Here is a 17,847-nt window from a genome sequence, read left to right on the forward strand (position 1 = left end):
TATTGTTATAGCTTCCCAAAAAATGAAGAAAGGCGACATAAATGGCTCAGCAGTCTATATATGAAGTAGAAATACAAAAAAAATAGTCTTCACTTCGAATATTCCTGCTTTTAAACTGCTAATTCCCGCTAATTATTAAAAGCCATTATAAGTATCTTAAGGTCACAAACTGCGTAAGTTAAAACTTCAATACCAATCTGCGTTTAATAATCTTGGCAAATTCGGATTTGTCTCACATAGCTTAAACTCATAGTCACCCTATTAGAAAGGGACAGACAGCCTCCGTACTAACTGTTTCACTCGGCTCGTTTTTTGGGTTTATATGCGCAGTCCTGTTTACTAATATTATGTCTATGGTACCTAGTCAGTCAGCCATATTGAAGCCATGGCCTCACTGATTTACTGTCAACTTGACACATACAATGGCGGGGCAAAAATCTTGAATTCCCATACAACCTTTACGTCGTATTTTGACCCTCTTAGACATAATATTTACAAAAATCCGTTCTCCTCGGCCACATATGGATGATTTCTTCCAAATTTTAAGTATCTGCGTCCAGTGATGAAGGTTGTGCGTTAATCCGTCAGTCAGTCAGTCAGGACAAAGGATTTTATGTATGTATATAGGTAAATAGTTTAAATGCCTATAATAATATCGCTAAAATATAATGTAAAACAAACTTTACGATCATACAAAAAGAGTTAAAATCTTGCACTGAGATGTTTGGGTCAAATCATGTAATCGATTTCTATACCATAGACTTTGTCCAATTTGTTTTACATGGTTTTACATTAAACACCTTTATATTTTTCACATGCTGATTCTATATATATTTATGATTAGTCTGATACACAGGACTTGGTTCATTTCGTCAAATTAATGATGAAAGAAAAAAATAAGCTCAATTAATGGAGATGTAGGCGCCGGTAGGTCGATAGGTAGGATGTAGGCGCGGTCCCCATATATCTAACCCTGTCCAGGCCCCTTTCCCATTTGATCCATACTTCGAGAGCCACCCTGGATAACGAATGATTGAAAATTAGAAATCTGGCAGTACTAAACTGACAAACCTTAGTTCCTAGTGGTCGCAAGCGTGACCGCTGTGCTTGAGATCTCGAATTCGAATCCCGGGTCGATCTGAAATCGCTTTGTGGGTTTTAAAAACTTTCACAAAGCAGCCCGTAGACTGGAAGTTGGTGATTGATTCACCCGTGCATCGGAGAGCACGTTAATGTCGGTCCTGCGCCTGATCTCTCCGGTCGTGTCGGATTACCATCCCATCGGCCTATGAGAGTGAAAGAATAGTGAGTGAAAAGTCATTCATTAAATCCGTATGATGGTCTTGGTAACTGTTTTGCGTGTGCGGAGATATTTAACTTCTTAAACCCATTCAATAAATTATATCTTTTGATTGTCAGAACCGATGAAACAAAGACCAATTTGCCATGCTACCATGCATCACGCTCCTGACTTGATAAGCGTTACCAAGGGTTTTTAAAGTAAATTATAAACAAGTCCATTAACGAACGTCATTCATTATAACATCTTTATTAGGAACAAACAAAAGTAAGAACAAGTTGCTTAACAATTGTAAATACTTTTCATTCTAACTATTCCTAATTACACTATCCAATCTTATTAAGCTTCATGATAAATAAAATATCGATCGTAGTGTTTAGCCGAAACCATGGTGTCATCGCTGTCGCCAACGCTACTATGGGAAATATAAGATACGTCAGTTTCATAGCCACTTGGCTCTACTACTAACCTACTGCCACGAAAACCAGAACCTTGAATGTAACCACGAGAAGAGGCATCTCCACTAATGTAACCAGCTGCACCGGCGCCAATTTCAGCACCTCCGCCTATATAACCTCCGCCTCCGCCACCAATGTAACCTCCGGCACCTCCACCTATATAACCTCCTCCACCAATTCCGTCGCCTCCGCCAATTCCGGCGCCTCCGCCAATTCCGGCGCCTCCACCAATTCCGGCCCCTCCATCAATTCCGGCCCCTCCACCAATTCCGGCACCTCCACTTATTCCGGTACCTCCAACGATGTAGCCTCCAGCACCTCCGTCTACATAGGCTCCTCCTCCGCCACCGATGTAACCTCCAGCACCTCCGTCTACGTAGCCTCCGCCTCCGCCACCGATGTAACCTCCAGCACCTCCGTCTACGTAGACTCCTCCTCCGCCACCGATGTAGCCTCCAGCGCCTCCGTCTACGTAGCCTCCTCCTCCGCCAACAATGTAGCCTCCAGCGCCTCCGTCTACGTAGCCTCCTCCTCCGCCAACAATGTATCCTCCGCCGCCAATTCCAGCTCCACCACCTATGTAACCACCAGCGCCGATTTCGGCACCTCCACCTATTCCGGCACCTCCGCCTATGTAACTTCCGCCGCCAATTTCGGCTTCTCCACCGATGTAGCCTCCAGCTCCTATTTCGGCGCCTCCGCCAATTCCGGCACCTCCGCCTATATAACCTCCTCCGCCAATTCCGGCTTCGCCAACGATATAGCCTCCAGCGCCTCCATCTACATAGGCTCCTCCTCCGCCACCTATGTAGCCTCCAGCTGCTCCGTCTACATAGCCTCCTCCTCCGCCACCGATGTAGCCTCCAGCGCCTCCGTCTACATAGGCTCCTCCTCCGCCACTGATGTAGCCTCCAGCGCCTCCGTCTACATAGGCTCCTCCTCCGCCACCTATGTAGCCTCCAGCTCCTCCGTCTACATAGCCTCCTCCTCCGCCACCGATGAAGCCTCCAGCGCCTCCGTCTACATAGGCTCCTCCTCCGCCAACAATGTATCCTCCGCCGCCAATACCGGCTTCGCCACCGATGTAGCCTCCAGCACCTCCACCTCCACCACCAATATAACCACCAGCACCGATTTCGGCAACTCCACCGATTCCAGCGCCTCCGCCTATATAACCACCTCCGCCAATTCCGGCTCCACCACCAATGTAACCACCAGCGCCGATTTCAGCACCAATTCCTGCACCTCCGCCTATATAACCTCTGCCGCCAATTCCGGCTTCGCCACCGATGTAACCACCAGCGCCTATTTCGGCACCTCCACCAATTCCCGCACCTCCACCGATGTAGCCTCCAGCTCCTATTTCGGCACCTCCGCCAATTCCGGCACCCCCGCCTATATAACCTCCGCCGCCAATTCCGGCTTCGCCACCGATGTAGCCTCCGGCGCCGATTACGGCACCTCCACCGATGTAGCCTCCAGCACCTATTTCGGCACCTCCGCCAATTCCGGCACCTCCACCTATATAACCTCCGCCGCCAATTCCGGCTCCTCCACCAATGTAACCACCAGCGCCGATGTAGCCTCCAGCTCCTATTTCGGCACCTCCGCCAATTCCGGCACCTCCGCCTATATAACCTCCGCCGCCAATTCCGGCTCCACCACCAATGTAACCACCAGCGCCGATTTCGGCACCAATCCCTGCACCTCCGCCTATATAACCTCCGCCGCCAATTCCGGCTTCGCCACCAATGTAACCACCAGCGCCGATTTCGGCACCAATGCCCGCACCTCCGCCAATTCCTGCACCCCCACCGCCGATTCCTGCACCTCCGCCGCCAATTCCTGCACCTCCGCCTATATAACCTCCGCCGCCAATTCCGGCTTCGCCACCGATGTAGCCTCCGGCGCCGATTACGGCACCTCCACCAATTCCGGCACCTCCACCAATTCCGGCGCCTCCACCAATTCCCGCACCTCCACCGATGTAGCCTCCAGCTCCTATTTCGGCACCTCCGCCAATTCCGGCACCTCCGCCTATATAACCTCCGCCGCCAATTCCGGCTCCACCACCAATGTAACCACCAGCGCCGATTTCGGCACCAATCCCCGCACCTCCGCCTATATAACCTCCGCCGCCAATTCCGGCTTCACCACCAATGTAACCACCAGCGCCGATTTCGGCACCAATGCCCGCACCTCCGCCAATTCCTGCACCTCCACCGCCAATTCCTGCACCTCCGCCGCCAATTCCTGCACCTCCGCCTATATAACCTCCGCCGCCAATTCCGGCTTCGCCACCGATGTAGCCTCCAGCTACTATTTCGGCACCTCCGCCAATTCCGGCACCTCCACCTATATAACCTCCGCCGCCAATTCCGGCTTCGCCACCAATGTAACCACCAGCGCCTATTTCGGCACCTCCACCAATTCCGGCGCCTCCCCCAATTCCTGCACCTCCGCCTATATAACCTCCGCCGCCAATTCCGGCTTCGCCACCAATGTAACCACCAGCGCCAATTTCGGCACCTCCACCAATTCCGGCGCCTCCCCCAATTCCTGCACCTCCGCCTATATAACCTCCGCCGCCAATTCCGGCTTCGCCACCAATGTAACCACCAGCGCCGATTTCGGCACCAATGCCCGCACCTCCGCCAATTCCTGCACCTCCACCGCCAATTCCTGCACCTCCGCCTATATAACCTCCGCCGCCAATTCCGGCTTCGCCACCGATATAGCCTCCGGCGCCGATTACGGCACCTCCACCAATTCCGGCGCCTCCACCAATTCCCGCACCTCCACCGATGTAGCCTCCAGCTCCTATTTCGGCACCTCCGCCAATTCCGGCACCTCCACCTATATAACCTCCGCCGCCAATTCCAGCACCTCCGCCTATAGAACCCCCGCCACCAATTCCGGCTTCGCCACCGATGTAACCACCAGCGCCTATTTCGGCACCTCCACCAATTCCGGCGCCTCCCCCAATTCCTGCACCTCCGCCTATATAACCTCCGCCGCCAATTCCGGCTTCGCCACCAATGTAACCACCAGCGCCAATTTCGGCACCAATGCCCGCACCTCCGCCAATTCCTGCACCTCCACCGCCAATTCCTGTACCTCCGCCTATATAACCTCCGCCGCCAATTCCGGCTTCGCCACCGATGTAGCCTCCGGCGCCGATTACGGCACCTCCACCAATTCCGGCGCCTCCACCAATTCCCGCACCTCCACCGATGTAGCCTCCAGCTCCTATTTCGGCACCTCCGCCAATTCCGGCACCTCCACCTATATAACCTCCGCCGCCAATTCCAGCACCTCCGCCTATAGAACCCCCGCCACCAATTCCGGCTTCGCCACCGATGTAACCACCAGCGCCTATTTCGGCACCTCCACCAATTCCCGCACCTCCGCCTATATAACCTCCGCCGCCAATTCCAGCTCCACCACCTATGTAACCACTTGCTTCAATTCCGACTTCTCCACCAATGTAACCACCTGCTTCAAATCCAGCTTCACCTCCGATGTTAGCCCCTGCACTAATAAAGCCACCTCGATTCATTATACCAGAAGGGCTCATGTTAGCATCTCCATCAATTTCAGCACCACCGGCGCCAATTTCAGCTCCTTTACCTATGGTAGCACCTGCTTCGGTGCCAATCCCGGCACCGCCGCCTATAGTAACACCAGTGCTATTGTCAGCTCCTCCGTCAATAGAACCACTAGCATCTATTCCAGCACTTCCACCTTTGGACCCACTAGCACTGCCACCAGTTTTAGTTCCACCGCCAATGGAAGTACCTACTTGGGTGATAAAATCAGCTCCTCCTCTGACGTAACCACTGGCACCAACTTCAGTTCCTCCGCCAATAGAACCACTAGCATTGGCGCCCAGCTTGGCACTTCTGCCTTTGTTGTTGTTGCCACCGATGCTTACTTCAGCTAATTCACCATTGGCGACGCCCTCGACGTAGTCACCTGCTTTAGTTCCGGCTTCTTCACCATCACGACCACCAGCATCATGAGCACCAGCAGCAGTGGCACTTATGTCATCTGCTCCACCAATTGAACCACTGGCTTTGGCACCAAGTCCAGCTCCTTCAGTTATGTAATCATCTTCACCACTTTCAACTCCACTATCAATGTAAGCTTCTGCACCAGGGTTGACGTTAGCCCCACCATTACTAAAACTACGCCTGTTTGTTACACCAGTGGTGCTCATGCTAGCACCTGCACCAATTTCAGCTCCACCGTAAATGGAACCATAAGCACCCGCGCCAATCCCGGCACCTCCACGTATGTAGCTACCAGCAGCGGCTCCAGTCCCGGCACCTCCACCTGTGTAGCCACCGGCGCCGAATTCAGCTCCACCGTAAATGGAAGCACCAACACCTCCGCCAATCCCGGCATCTTCGCCTATGTAGCCACCAGCACCGGCTCCAATCCCGGCACCTCCGCCTATGTAGCCACCAGCACCGGCTCCATTCCCGGCACCTCCACCTATGTAGCCACCGGAACCGGCTCCATTCCCGCCACCTCCGCCTATGTAACCACCAGAACCGGCTCCATTCCCGCCACCTCCGCCTATGTAGCCACCAGAACCGGCTCCATTCCCGCCACCTCCGCCTATGTAGCCACCAGAACCGGCTCCACTCCCGGCACCTCCGTCTATGTAGCCACCAGAACCGGCTCCACTCCCGGCACCTCCGTCTATGTAGCCACCAGAACCGGCTCCACTCCCGGCACCTCCGCCTATGTAGCCACCAGCACCGGCTCCGCTCCCGGCACCTCCGCCTATGTAGCCACCAGCACCGGCTCCATTCCCGGCACCTCCGCCTATGTAGCCACCAGCACCGGCTCCATTCCCGGCACCTCTGCCTATGTAGCCACCAGCACCGGCTCCATTCCCGCCACCTCCGCCTATGTAGCCACCAGCACTGGCACCTCCGCCTATGTAGCCACCAGCACCGGCACCTCCGCCTATGTAGCCGCCAGCGTCAATTTCAGCTCCACCGCCAGCACTTGCGCCTTTCCCGGCACCTCCACCTATCCCGGCACCTCCACCTATATAACCACCAGCACTGGCGTCAATCCCCGCACCTCCACTTATGTAGCCACTGGCACCAAATTCAGCTCCAGCGCCAATGAAACCATCCGCTTCAGCGCCAATCCCGGCACCTCCGCCGATGTAGCCACCGACTGATGCATCTCCTTCAACAGAGAAACTTCGTGCAATTGATGGACAGTTATTATTGTTGCTTCTGACACCATATTGACTACTTGGTAAGGATACACCAATTTGACAAGTGACGGCAAGAACCAAGAACCAAATCTGAAAACAAAAGTATAGAAATTATTGATTGCGTTGAATTCTAAATCATGTTAGTACTTATTGGTGTAATTATAATCTTATGTGTTTATTAGCTATGCCTGGGACTACATGAACATGTAACAAGTCGCGTAAAAGCAACTGCTTCTTAAACATGTGAGTGATCATTAAAATTCTAATGTGACTTTTCAAACAGGTGTGTTATCTCTTTGTGAATCTTGGACACCACTAAATGTCGAAATCGTCAATCTATGCAAATTGCATCTGCCATTTACTTTTAAGTTTCCTTCTTTCATGTGTAGAAAGAGGACTCTAGTAGTGTAAAAGATAAAATCATATGATTGTGTATAATTTCATTATAATCTCTAGCACTTCCAAAGATATGTAAAAAAAATATATTATTGTATATTGTCTCGAGAATATCCAATTCTCAACACACTATCAAAATAGTTTATAATTTATTTTAACCCTAATAGTACTGCACACTCGTTTATTAATAAGGAAAAATATGTTTAAAGAAAATTAGCTTATATAATTTTTCCAATCCTACCTATAGTATTTTTGCCTCAACTGCAATAGTAACTAAGCATCATAGCTGCTAATTTGACTGTTCTAGAAAAATATTTATTTACGTCGCGACGTAGCTGAATCATAACTATAAGCCATCAAAGGGTCCACAGGTAGAACATCCTCAAACTTTGTATTTGTAGACGTCTTTAAAACACTGGAGACTCACCACGGCGTAAATTTTCATGTTACGTTGTTGTCCTCCAGCTCCGATGCCAATGGTGAGGTAAATACGAGACTGCCTAACTTCGGAACTTCAACAATACCAAATATAAACGCTAGAAATTAATTGTTTCTTGTCGTAGTCTTCACAGAAAATCATTACTTAATTTACAAGTGATAAGAAAAATTCATCAGTCACAACTACAGTCGTAAAATGTCGTACGCGTGAAAAGATTTGAAAATGTAATGGCATAATTACTTTCTTGCTATGTGGTTAACGAAGAAATTGTATAACTTCTCAATTAATTTCGATGTGCATTTATTTATTTTATATCTACCTACCTCGTTGGTCTAGCTGTCGCAAGTGCTGCTGCTGAGCACGAGGTCTTCTTCTTTTTTTGGGTTCCGAACCTCGAAAGGAAAAAACGGAACCCTTATAGGATCACTTTGTTGTCCGTCTGTCTGTCTGTCTGTCTGTCTGTCTGTCTGTCTGTCTGTCTGTCTGTCTGTCTGTCTGTCAAGACCCTTTATCTTAAGAACGCGTGGACGTATCAAGCTGAAATTCACATGAAATACTCGAGTCTATTGCCTCTTTAAGCTGTGAAAATATCAAACTTCTAAGCCAAGCCAATCAAAAGATACAACCGATTATGTCGATATTTTCAACAAATTTTCGACACTCGCAAAGGAATCAAAACCTACAGGGTACTTCCCGTAAACTCAGAATCTTGAAATTTGGCATGAAGCATTGTCATATAATGCAAATATAGGAAAAATTGCGAAAATCAATTTTTTTTAGTTATATCGTATAATAAAAATATTTTAATAAAATGTAACTTACTACCTTATTTCTCACGAACGAATAAAGGTACCAAATTGAAATTTATACCAAATACCTAGGTCTATTGTCCCTTTAAGCAATGAAAAAATCAAACTTCTAAGTTAAAGCGATCAAAAGATACAGCAGTTTTACCGAAACCTTAGACGAATTTCCGTCACACGCTAGGGAATCAAAACCTACAAGGTTCTTCCCGTGAACTCAGAATCATGAAATTCGGCACGAAGCAACGTTATGTAGTACAGATAAAGGAAAAATTGCGAAAATGATTATTAATTTGAAATTTGATTAATAATTTGAAGTTACATAAAATATAAAAATATTATTTTTTCTTACATGACATAAAATATTTTTTTAATGATTATAAACTTACTACGTACCCTTTTTCACATGAACGCGTAGAGATATTAAAGTTTTGAATAAAAAGTGAAATTCATATCAAACACTTCTTAAATATAATTGCCTCTAAACTGTGAAAAATTTTAAATCATTCAAAGGTCATTGGGCACCTTAGTATGGAAACCATACCCACGGCGGATACGAACGAAATATAGCACAGTATAATGATATAAGGCTCTGATTTACTATGGCATTAGTCGCATCAATGTGAACCATGGGAATCTAGAGCAAATCAGGTGTAAACATCAAATATTTTCCTCATTTCAATGGGGAATTTAAACGACCACGTTTGACGGATTTGAGAAATCATTTCTTTGTAGTGAAAGAGTATACTCACCGTTTATTTCCATTGTCATCAAGTCAGGGTCTGATGATGGAAATCCTGAGAAATCGAGGGCAACTATCAGAAATTGTAGGCATGCATAGGATTAAAACTTGATTCTCAGATGTATGTCTGGTGATTCTATCAAACAGTGAAGGTCTACAGCTTACCTGATGATGGAGACGTGAGAAAGTCGAGAGAACTCCCTAACGGTATGTTTTAGTTACGTCGTGTTTGGGCTTATATTATTCGTATTGACGAGAACTTTTCACTTCACACTTCTAAAAACAACAAGAAAACTGTTTATATGCATCGGTCTAGATCTCGGTGGTTAAATAAATATAGATGCATCCTCTAGACACCGACTTCTAGACCGATGCACCTATTATAACATCTTTTTAATTTATTTCTTGCTTTTGTTTTCTTGTTGCTTTTTTATATGTTTGAAGTTAGATTTGTGTGCAAAATGCTACAAAATAAAATAAAGCCGATTTTATAAAACCAAGAAAGGGACAGAATTACACTTTTGTCAAGGCTCTAGAAACGTAAAGCCAGCAGCCCCGAATCCTACTCTCTAGAAGTCGTTGTTACAATTCGACAGCTACAAGTCGTCAGGCGGTTTCGAAAAAAACCTGAAACTGGGGCTCGTTAGGTGATTAATCCCTCAAAAATAAAAGATCCCATTCCTGCAATGGCTGCTTTAACCCAAGTTAGTAGTGAATTCTCATCACCTAAAATAAGCTCCAACACAAGGTTACGTTATAAATTGTAAAGGAGTTCCCATAACTATATCTGATCTTTGCTATCGATCCCACAATGGCAGTCAAACCTATCTATGTGGAAAGTCTTCGCCAATACGAATAAAATAAGCCCAAGCACGTGGTAGTTGTAACATACCGTTCAGGAGTTCCCTCGACTCTCTGTAGTCTCCATAATCAAATCAGCTCCAAACCTTCATTGTTTACCAGTACCCTCAAAAATACACTCACATGTCTGGTTATGACTCGATGCGTGCCTACAATATTCAAGAGTTGCCCTCGATTTCTCAGGGTTTCCAGATCCTCATCAGATCCTGGTCATCCGAATCGGCATCTTCCTTCTTTATGAAAAGTCTTTAACAATAAAAACTAGCATTGCTACCTGTACAATACTCTGAAACTGCTTGTCTTTTATATTTTTCAAACAATCCTGGACATTCGTCTCCATGGAATTTTAACAAAATATTTATATTCAAAGAAACGTCATACCATTCTCCACAATTTAAAACTACTTTGATTCATGTCCGCCACTTTTTACAAAGCGGGTCAGATATGCCCAATGACCTTTAAGACATAATTAGTTATTTTTTTATTTTAATTTTATTTTATATTAGTTTACCGGCATTTATTTCCTCCGTCCATGGCACTGACAAATTGATCAGGAAAATCCTACCTATTACACTGATCAATTTTGAGGTGCCATGCCTGGCGGAGGCTATTAATGCCTGGAAAGTCACATGCCCGAATACCGATCTACCCGCCAACCCATCCTCCCAGAGACAGTGGGATGAGCCGCTCTGCAGAGTAATACGGAAAAATCTCATTGATACGTCAATTACTTCTGCGGAGCGAGCACGCCTACTGGCTGTGGGTGAATGGGAGTCAGGTCTTTGGCTTCACGCATTTCCGTCGGCAAACATAGGCACCATGTTTGACGACACCACTTTCAGACTCGCTGTCTGCCTGCGTCTGGGTGCTTCATGCTGCACTCCTCACCGCTGCCACTGCGGGGAAGCTGTCAACAGCCTCGGTCACCACGGCCTGTCGTGCAGCCGGAGTGCGGGCCGCATACCACGACATGCGAATATCAACGACGTGATCCGTCGGGCTCTTGTTGCCGTCGGCGTGCCAGCCGTACTTGAACCAAATGGTTTGGCACGCGACGATGGCAAGAGACCAGACGGCATGTCGCTATTTCCGTGGAAGATGGGTAGGACTTTAGTGTGGGACGCGACCTGCGTCGACACTCTTGCGCCATCCCATCTTCCTAGAACTGCGTGTTGTGTCGGCTCCGCCGCTTCACAAGCAGAAGACCTCAAACGGCGCAAATATAGTAGCCTTATCGGGAATTACATGTTTGAGCCGTTTGGGGTTGAAACTCTCGGGCCGTGGGGTCCGAGTGCTCACGCGCTTGCAAAGGAAATTTCTAAGCGCCTTGTTGACACTTCTCGTGACCCAAGGGCTGGCTTTTATTTCGCACAGAGGTTGAGCATTGCCATCCAACGTGGCAATGCTGCCAGCCTTCTGGGTACATTACCCGGTGACAGTGATGAGGAGCAATTTTTTGATGCTATGTATTAGTTTTAAGTTGTATATATAAGTTTATTTTTAATTTTTAAAATTAATGTAAATATTATGTAAATATTTGAATATTAGTTATTTTCAATCAAATTTCTGAAAAATGACTATAAAATATTGTATATAAATAATATATAAATAACTTTTATAAAATAACTTTTACAAGGTACTGGCCTACTATTTTAGTTATATTATAAAATAAAAAATATTAACTACTTTGACTCTCACGAAATTACCATAACTATGATTGTTCTAAACTGAACGGTTGGCCCGAGACTCACTTTTTATCTATACAGGATTTGTACGGAACCCTCGGTGCGCGAGTCCGACTCGCACTTGGCCGGTTTATTTTTTAAAGACGTCAAAAATCATCAAATGCCTCCTCCCGCTGAGGGTTAGCAGCGGTGAGGGAGTGTCAGACTTTTACTGACTAAAAACCGTCGTGTTCCGTCTTAGGCCTTTTATGTACCAGGGCCGCGGTATCTCTTTCGAACAACCCGCAGCCCCGGCAGGCCTTGGCCCTACTGGGCCCCGCTGGGGTTGCTGACATCTCTTTGAGGAGCCGTCGACACGGGTCTGTCGTCTAAGTAGACAGAGGGACAATGAGCCACCCGAACTCACCGCCCACAGACCCACGCCTACGGTGGCCGGGACTCATCTCGCGACACCCGGCACCCGTGGTGTCTACTTGGTCCAGCGCGGCGGCCGGGATGAGAGGTGCGCACTCTCTGGCGTTCCCCCTCCTCCTTCTCAAGCATGACCGCTTCGCAGAAGGAGGCGACGGCATCCCATTCCCTCTCGCCTCGGACCATGGCCTGAACCAGGGCCAGACGCGAGAGGTCGCCGCCGCCTAATGCCTCGACGAGGACCCGGCGGTGCCCTTCCCAAGCAGGGCACTCCTGGACTGTGTGGTCCACCGTGTCCTCGGGGCTATCCACACAATGGTGACACCCGGGCGCCTCCTCACGGCCGATTCGATGCAGGTACCTCCCGAAACAACCGTGTCCGGAGGACCTGCGTCATGCGGTACGTGAGGGCGCCGTGACTCCTCCCGAGCCACTCCTCAAAGAGGGGACTTACCGCCTCTATGGTGGCGTGCCCTTGAGCACGAGGTCTTGGGTTCGATTCCCGAGTCGGACCGAAATCGCTTTGTGGATTTGAGAAAATTTTCACAAAGCAGCCCGGAACCTGGAAGTTGGTGGTTGATACACCCATGCATCGGAGAGCACGTAAATGCCGCTTGATCTCTCTCCGGTCATGTCGGATTGCTGTCCCATCGGGCTATGAGAGTGAAGGTAAAGGCATAGTGAGTGCAGTTGTGCCTGCGCAAATGCTTGTGCTCTATAATATACGCAGTTGCCTATAGTTCGGCCATTCAGAGAATGCGTTCCTGACACGTCGCGATTGAACTGACGACGTAACTACATTCATTGATTATTGATATAATAATGTTGTTTTAATGCTCCTCAATTGTTAAAACGGTAAACAACCAGCAAAAATATTTTTATCGTAACTGCAACGCCATTGCAAAGTTACGTCGTCAGTTCAATCGCGACGTGTCAGGAACGCATTCTCTGAATGGCCGAACTATAATCACTTTACATGAGACCAGCCACCGTAGCCGATAATCGGCTAGGAGGACGTTACATATCTGCGATCACCGTTCACCATTTTTAATATTTCTTCTTATCATCGATCTATAAGTAAAGGTAAAAGGATACGTACCTACTCATTTCCATGGGCGTGTGTTTCAGGAAAGTTCACGGTTTCTAGACATTTTTTGTTGTCTTTGGATTTCTCATAACCATCTCTGGAATTCTTTTGTTAAGAAACGAATATTTATTTACTCATCAGTATTATAACTGAGGTAAAAGCATGTACTATCAAATGCCATTATAATTTGGACTAGAGTTTTTACGGCAGAGCTACTGACAAGCGGACGTGACAAACAACTATTTGTCACGTTAGAGCACGTTAATGTCCGTCCGTCAGGACGTAACGGAGGATGTAACGCACCCTCTGATCCCTCTCCAGTCTGTCGGATTCCCGTCCCATCAAGCTATGAGAGTTAAGGCATAGAGAGTGCACACACCTGTGTCTGCGTAAATGCTTGTGTTACAATTAAATACACATACATACGTCCTGCGCAGCTACCTGATCTCCATACATGAGAACAGCCGTGGCCGATATCAGCTAGGACGTATTATTACTTTTGTTGTATGAAATCAGTTAAAATATGATGATACAAAATTGAGGAACTGTTTATTATGAAAATTCACGTAATACTATTAAAGCAAAAGTTCTATAAATAATGAAACATCTTTTATACAAATCATTTATTTAAATCATTATATGAGATCCTCGTCATTACAAATTGTTGAGTAACAGTTATTGGTAAAGTAAAAGACATTGCACTAAAATACTAATAACAGAAAGCTACATAATTTACTACAAAGTTATCACGTTATTAGGGAACATATTCCTCGGACTAAAAAAACTACTTTAGAACAGAAAAATAAATCTATTTGAATAAAAAAGAAAACCAGTTTTAAACACACATTACATTAAAATACAATTGCTTATAAGCTTCAATAGTGCTCATACTTATAAATATTGGTGTAACCTTAGGTAAGAAAACGAGTTTTCAGTTACAAAATAACATACTTCAGATTTAATTCTCTTTTACTTGTCCTAATAATTATGTTATTTAAAAAATATTTCAATTATCAAAAATACTTTTTTTTTTTTTGCCATACAAGTAGCTGGCAGAATTTATAGGTGGTACTACAACACTTTCCCCACTAATATATCCCGAAGCTTCCACCAGCTGAACCACTAATATATCCCCCAGCGTCAACATTGCCTGATATCCCACCATATATTCCAGTTGCGCCACCAATGCCCCCCACTGCCTCAGCTCCCTCTGACTGAAGACCAGCCCCACCATAAGCACCCATCACACCACTATCACCTAGAATGTTATAACTACCAGGTATTCCACCTGTCACTATGACGGCGCCCCCACCATTCACAACTGGGTAAGGAACAGAATTTGCAAACATAGAGGCTTCATTATAACCGTTTTGATAGCTGCCCCCATGTACTCCATGCCAAAAAAAATTACCACTATTATAACCAAACGGATTAGTACCGCCATTATATATAATAGCCGCTGTACCCCCAGTACCTCCTTGCCCAGCAACAATACCATCATTACCGTCATCTATATGTACAACAATAGTTCCACCACCGCCATTTAAAAAAGTACCCTCACTAGGTCCCTGCTCAACAATAATATGACCGTTATTACCGTTAGAATTACCCCCATTAACCTCCTGCCCAATAAGCGTGCCACTGTTAATATTTGTAGAAATACTCTGAAAACTTCCCTGCCCATAAATAAAACCACCATTATTACCGTTGGAATTAACACCCTGGCCAATAATAGTGCCACCACCGTTATTATTTGTTGAAATGCTCCCAGAACCTCCCTGCCCATAAATAATACTACCTTGATTACCCCCATTGCTACCCTGCCCAATAAAAGTGCCACCACCGTAAATACTCCCAGAACCTCCCTGCCCATAAATAATACGACCTTGATAAGCGTTGGAATTACCCCCATTACCACCCTGCCAAATAATAGTACCACCACCGTTATTATTTGAAGAAGTTCCACCACTACCTCCCTGCCCATTAATAAGACCACCATTATTACCATTAGAATTACCTCCATCACTACCCCGCCCAATACTAGTGTCACCACCGTTAAAATCTGTAGAAATACTTCCAGAACCTCCCTGACCAAAAATAATACTACCTTGATTACCGTTGGAATTACCCCCATTAAAACCATGCCCAATATTAGAGCCACCACCGTTAATATTTGTAGAAATACTCCCAGAACCTCCCTGCCCAAAAATAATACCACCGTTATTACCGATAGGATTACCCCCATTGCCACCCTGCCAAATTATAGTGTTACCACCATTATTATTTGAAGAAGTACCGCCACTACCACCCTGACCAACATTAGCTCCCTGTATAAAAATAAAATGGCCATCCTCAGCATTAGAGGTACCCCCATTACCTATCTGCCCAACAGTAATGCCATCGACATAAGCATTTGAAGATGCGCTTGCATCAACTCCCTGCCAAAAGAAAGTGCTGCCACTTTGAACATTTTTAGAACCATCCACAATGATTCCTCCTGGCTTCACAACAATTCTACCACCAAAGATATTTGCTATACTCGCCCCATTTACTCCTTGACCATTACCACCAATAAAATAAATTGGCACAATAATTCCATCAGCTCCTAGCCAAAACAAAGTGGTACCGAATTGAGTATTTTTTGAAGTATCCACAATGATTCGTCCCTGATCAAGAACAGTTACACTATACCCATTGCCAGAAGTTGCCCCATTACTTTTCACCCAGTAAATAGTACCACCATTTAAATAATTTGGAGCAGCGACCCCATTTGCTCCCTGCCCGACGATAGTGGCACCAATTTGAGAGTTAGTAATCCCCCCATTAATTTCGTGAGTAATAACAGTAGTGCCTCCATAAGCACCAGACATAGCTTCACTAAAACTACCGCGATCACTTGTACTTGGTACTGAATGTCCACCAACAATACTTTCGACATCAGTATCAATATCAATACCGATGCCATCTTCAAAGCTTCTTGCAATACCTGCTTCAATTTTATCGGGATTAGTATCAGACCGGAGGTGTTGAAGCTCACGGCTATCGAAAGTAAGATCATCACCTTCTGAGCTTAGGTTTTCATAAATATCATTGGGCAGCCTTCTGCTCCAGAGCACATCTTCAGCTCGACATATGATGACGATAGCAAAGATGAACCACTGAAATGAATTAGCTAATTAACCAAGTTGTCTATTAATTTTCAATCTTTTTATTTTATATTTTTGGATCCATTTTAGGATAAATAACTCTTTAAGACGGGTGATTGTTTGTTGAAGCTTCGTTTCATAAGTCATGCTATCGGAACTGAGCTCTATGATAACTGCATACATACTTATATGCCTGCTTAGAGCTTACATAGAAAGATTTTTTATATAACATTATCAATTTGGTATCTTCTTTTAAAATTGAATATGGTAAACGAATAGTATGGACCGTATTTTATTATTTAAATTGCTAATGTAATATGACACTCACCAGAGAAATTTTGTTTCTCGCAAGTGTCGCCATCTTGTCGAGCTTCGGTGCTCGTTATTATGATATGAGTGACTTGGACTTCACCGTCAATGGCTTCGGACTAGACCTAATCACCTTTTGTCACGGTCTGACTAGCAATTTCCTATTACTTTGACTTACAAGCCTTATTTTTACTGCTTACACGAATGTTGTCTGAAATAATGAAAAAAACAATCAATTTGTGTACTTTTTGCAATTTTCCTATAGTTTTACTCCTGGATTTATCTACAAAATACAAAAATAATGTAAAAGATGACACAATGACGTCGAAATATAACATGAAAGAAAACCAAATATGAATAGAGAATGTTATTTAGACACATTTTAATTTTTCAATAGTTTAAAATAGAGCGCACATAGTACCAGGGTTTCGTAACTGAGCTGAAGTTATTAAGTACTCTAAAGTTAGGTGTCTGGTCTGTACATAAGTGCTGCTAGGCAGAGCACCACTAGTTTCACTGGTTCGGGCCGTGTCAGCGGTTTTGTTAATTTCTTGTAACTTCACACTTATGTACTAGCTTCGAAAATGTTTAAATGTTAGTAGATTTGTCTGGCTCACGAAATAAAATAAATTTAGTTAAATTGTTTGAAGATGTTTGTTTAGCTTATCAAATTTTCGCTTCCGAGCCTTTTATTAACTATGTTGGTCGGCTCCTACCGATGATCTATCAACTTTTAGTAAAAACAGCTACATTTTTGGCTGTAAGTATAATACAAAATTCTTTAGCCTCACAAAATGTATAGACCGTATCATAATGTACGCCGTGAAACACATAACAGCACAATTTATCAATTTCCTTGTAGAACCACTTTCCACAACAATAAATCTATATTATTTCCCCACAGAAGCTGAGTCACACGTTAACTGCAGCTCACTACATAAAGCCTTATCCGATGCACATAAAACGGGTGG

General features: G+C 45.3%; 3 protein-coding genes across 3 annotated transcripts; 2 read left to right on the top strand and 1 right to left on the bottom strand.

The window, feature by feature from the left end:
* Window positions 1–1,288: 1,288 nt before the first annotated feature.
* On the top strand, window positions 1,289–5,701 carry LOC124635338 (streptococcal hemagglutinin-like). Its single transcript, XM_047171217.1, has 2 exons — window positions 1,289–1,305; window positions 1,837–5,701. The coding sequence occupies exons 1-2, from the start codon at window positions 1,289–1,291 to the stop codon at window positions 5,699–5,701; spliced, it is 3,882 nt and encodes a 1,293-aa protein (XP_047027173.1).
* Window positions 5,702–5,801: 100 nt separating this feature from the next.
* Window positions 5,802–6,958, top strand: LOC124635339 (mucin-5AC-like). The gene is made up of 2 exons (XM_047171218.1): window positions 5,802–5,863; window positions 5,968–6,958. The coding sequence occupies exons 1-2, from the start codon at window positions 5,802–5,804 to the stop codon at window positions 6,956–6,958; spliced, it is 1,053 nt and encodes a 350-aa protein (XP_047027174.1).
* Window positions 6,959–14,029: 7,071 nt separating this feature from the next.
* On the bottom strand, window positions 14,030–16,928 carry LOC124635340 (uncharacterized PE-PGRS family protein PE_PGRS34-like). The gene is made up of 2 exons (XM_047171219.1): window positions 16,896–16,928; window positions 14,030–16,579 (listed from the first exon to the last, which is right to left on the bottom strand). Exons 1-2 carry the CDS (start codon window positions 16,926–16,928, stop codon window positions 14,510–14,512), a joined length of 2,103 nt encoding a protein of 700 aa, XP_047027175.1. The 3' UTR covers window positions 14,030–14,509.
* Window positions 16,929–17,847: the final 919 nt, after the last annotated feature.

Source organism: Helicoverpa zea, chromosome 12, assembly GCF_022581195.2.
Source record: "Helicoverpa zea isolate HzStark_Cry1AcR chromosome 12, ilHelZeax1.1, whole genome shotgun sequence".
NCBI lineage: Eukaryota > Metazoa > Arthropoda > Insecta > Lepidoptera > Noctuidae > Helicoverpa > Helicoverpa zea.

Bases quoted from the DNA above. Each gene is read 5' to 3' on its own strand.
- LOC124635339 (XM_047171218.1), top strand. From the start codon at position 5,802: ATGTCATCTGCTCCACCAATTGAACCACTGGCTTTGGCACCAAGTCCA. The intron at 5,864-5,967 runs GTAATCATCTTC...TTGTTACACCAG, and splicing joins AGTCCAGCTCCTTCAGTTAT to TGGTGCTCATGCTAGCACCT.
- LOC124635340 (XM_047171219.1), bottom strand. From the start codon at position 16,928: ATGGCGACACTTGCGAGAAACAAAATTTCTCTG. The intron at 16,580-16,895 runs GTGAGTGTCATA...AATTCATTTCAG, and splicing joins CGAGAAACAAAATTTCTCTG to TGGTTCATCTTTGCTATCGT.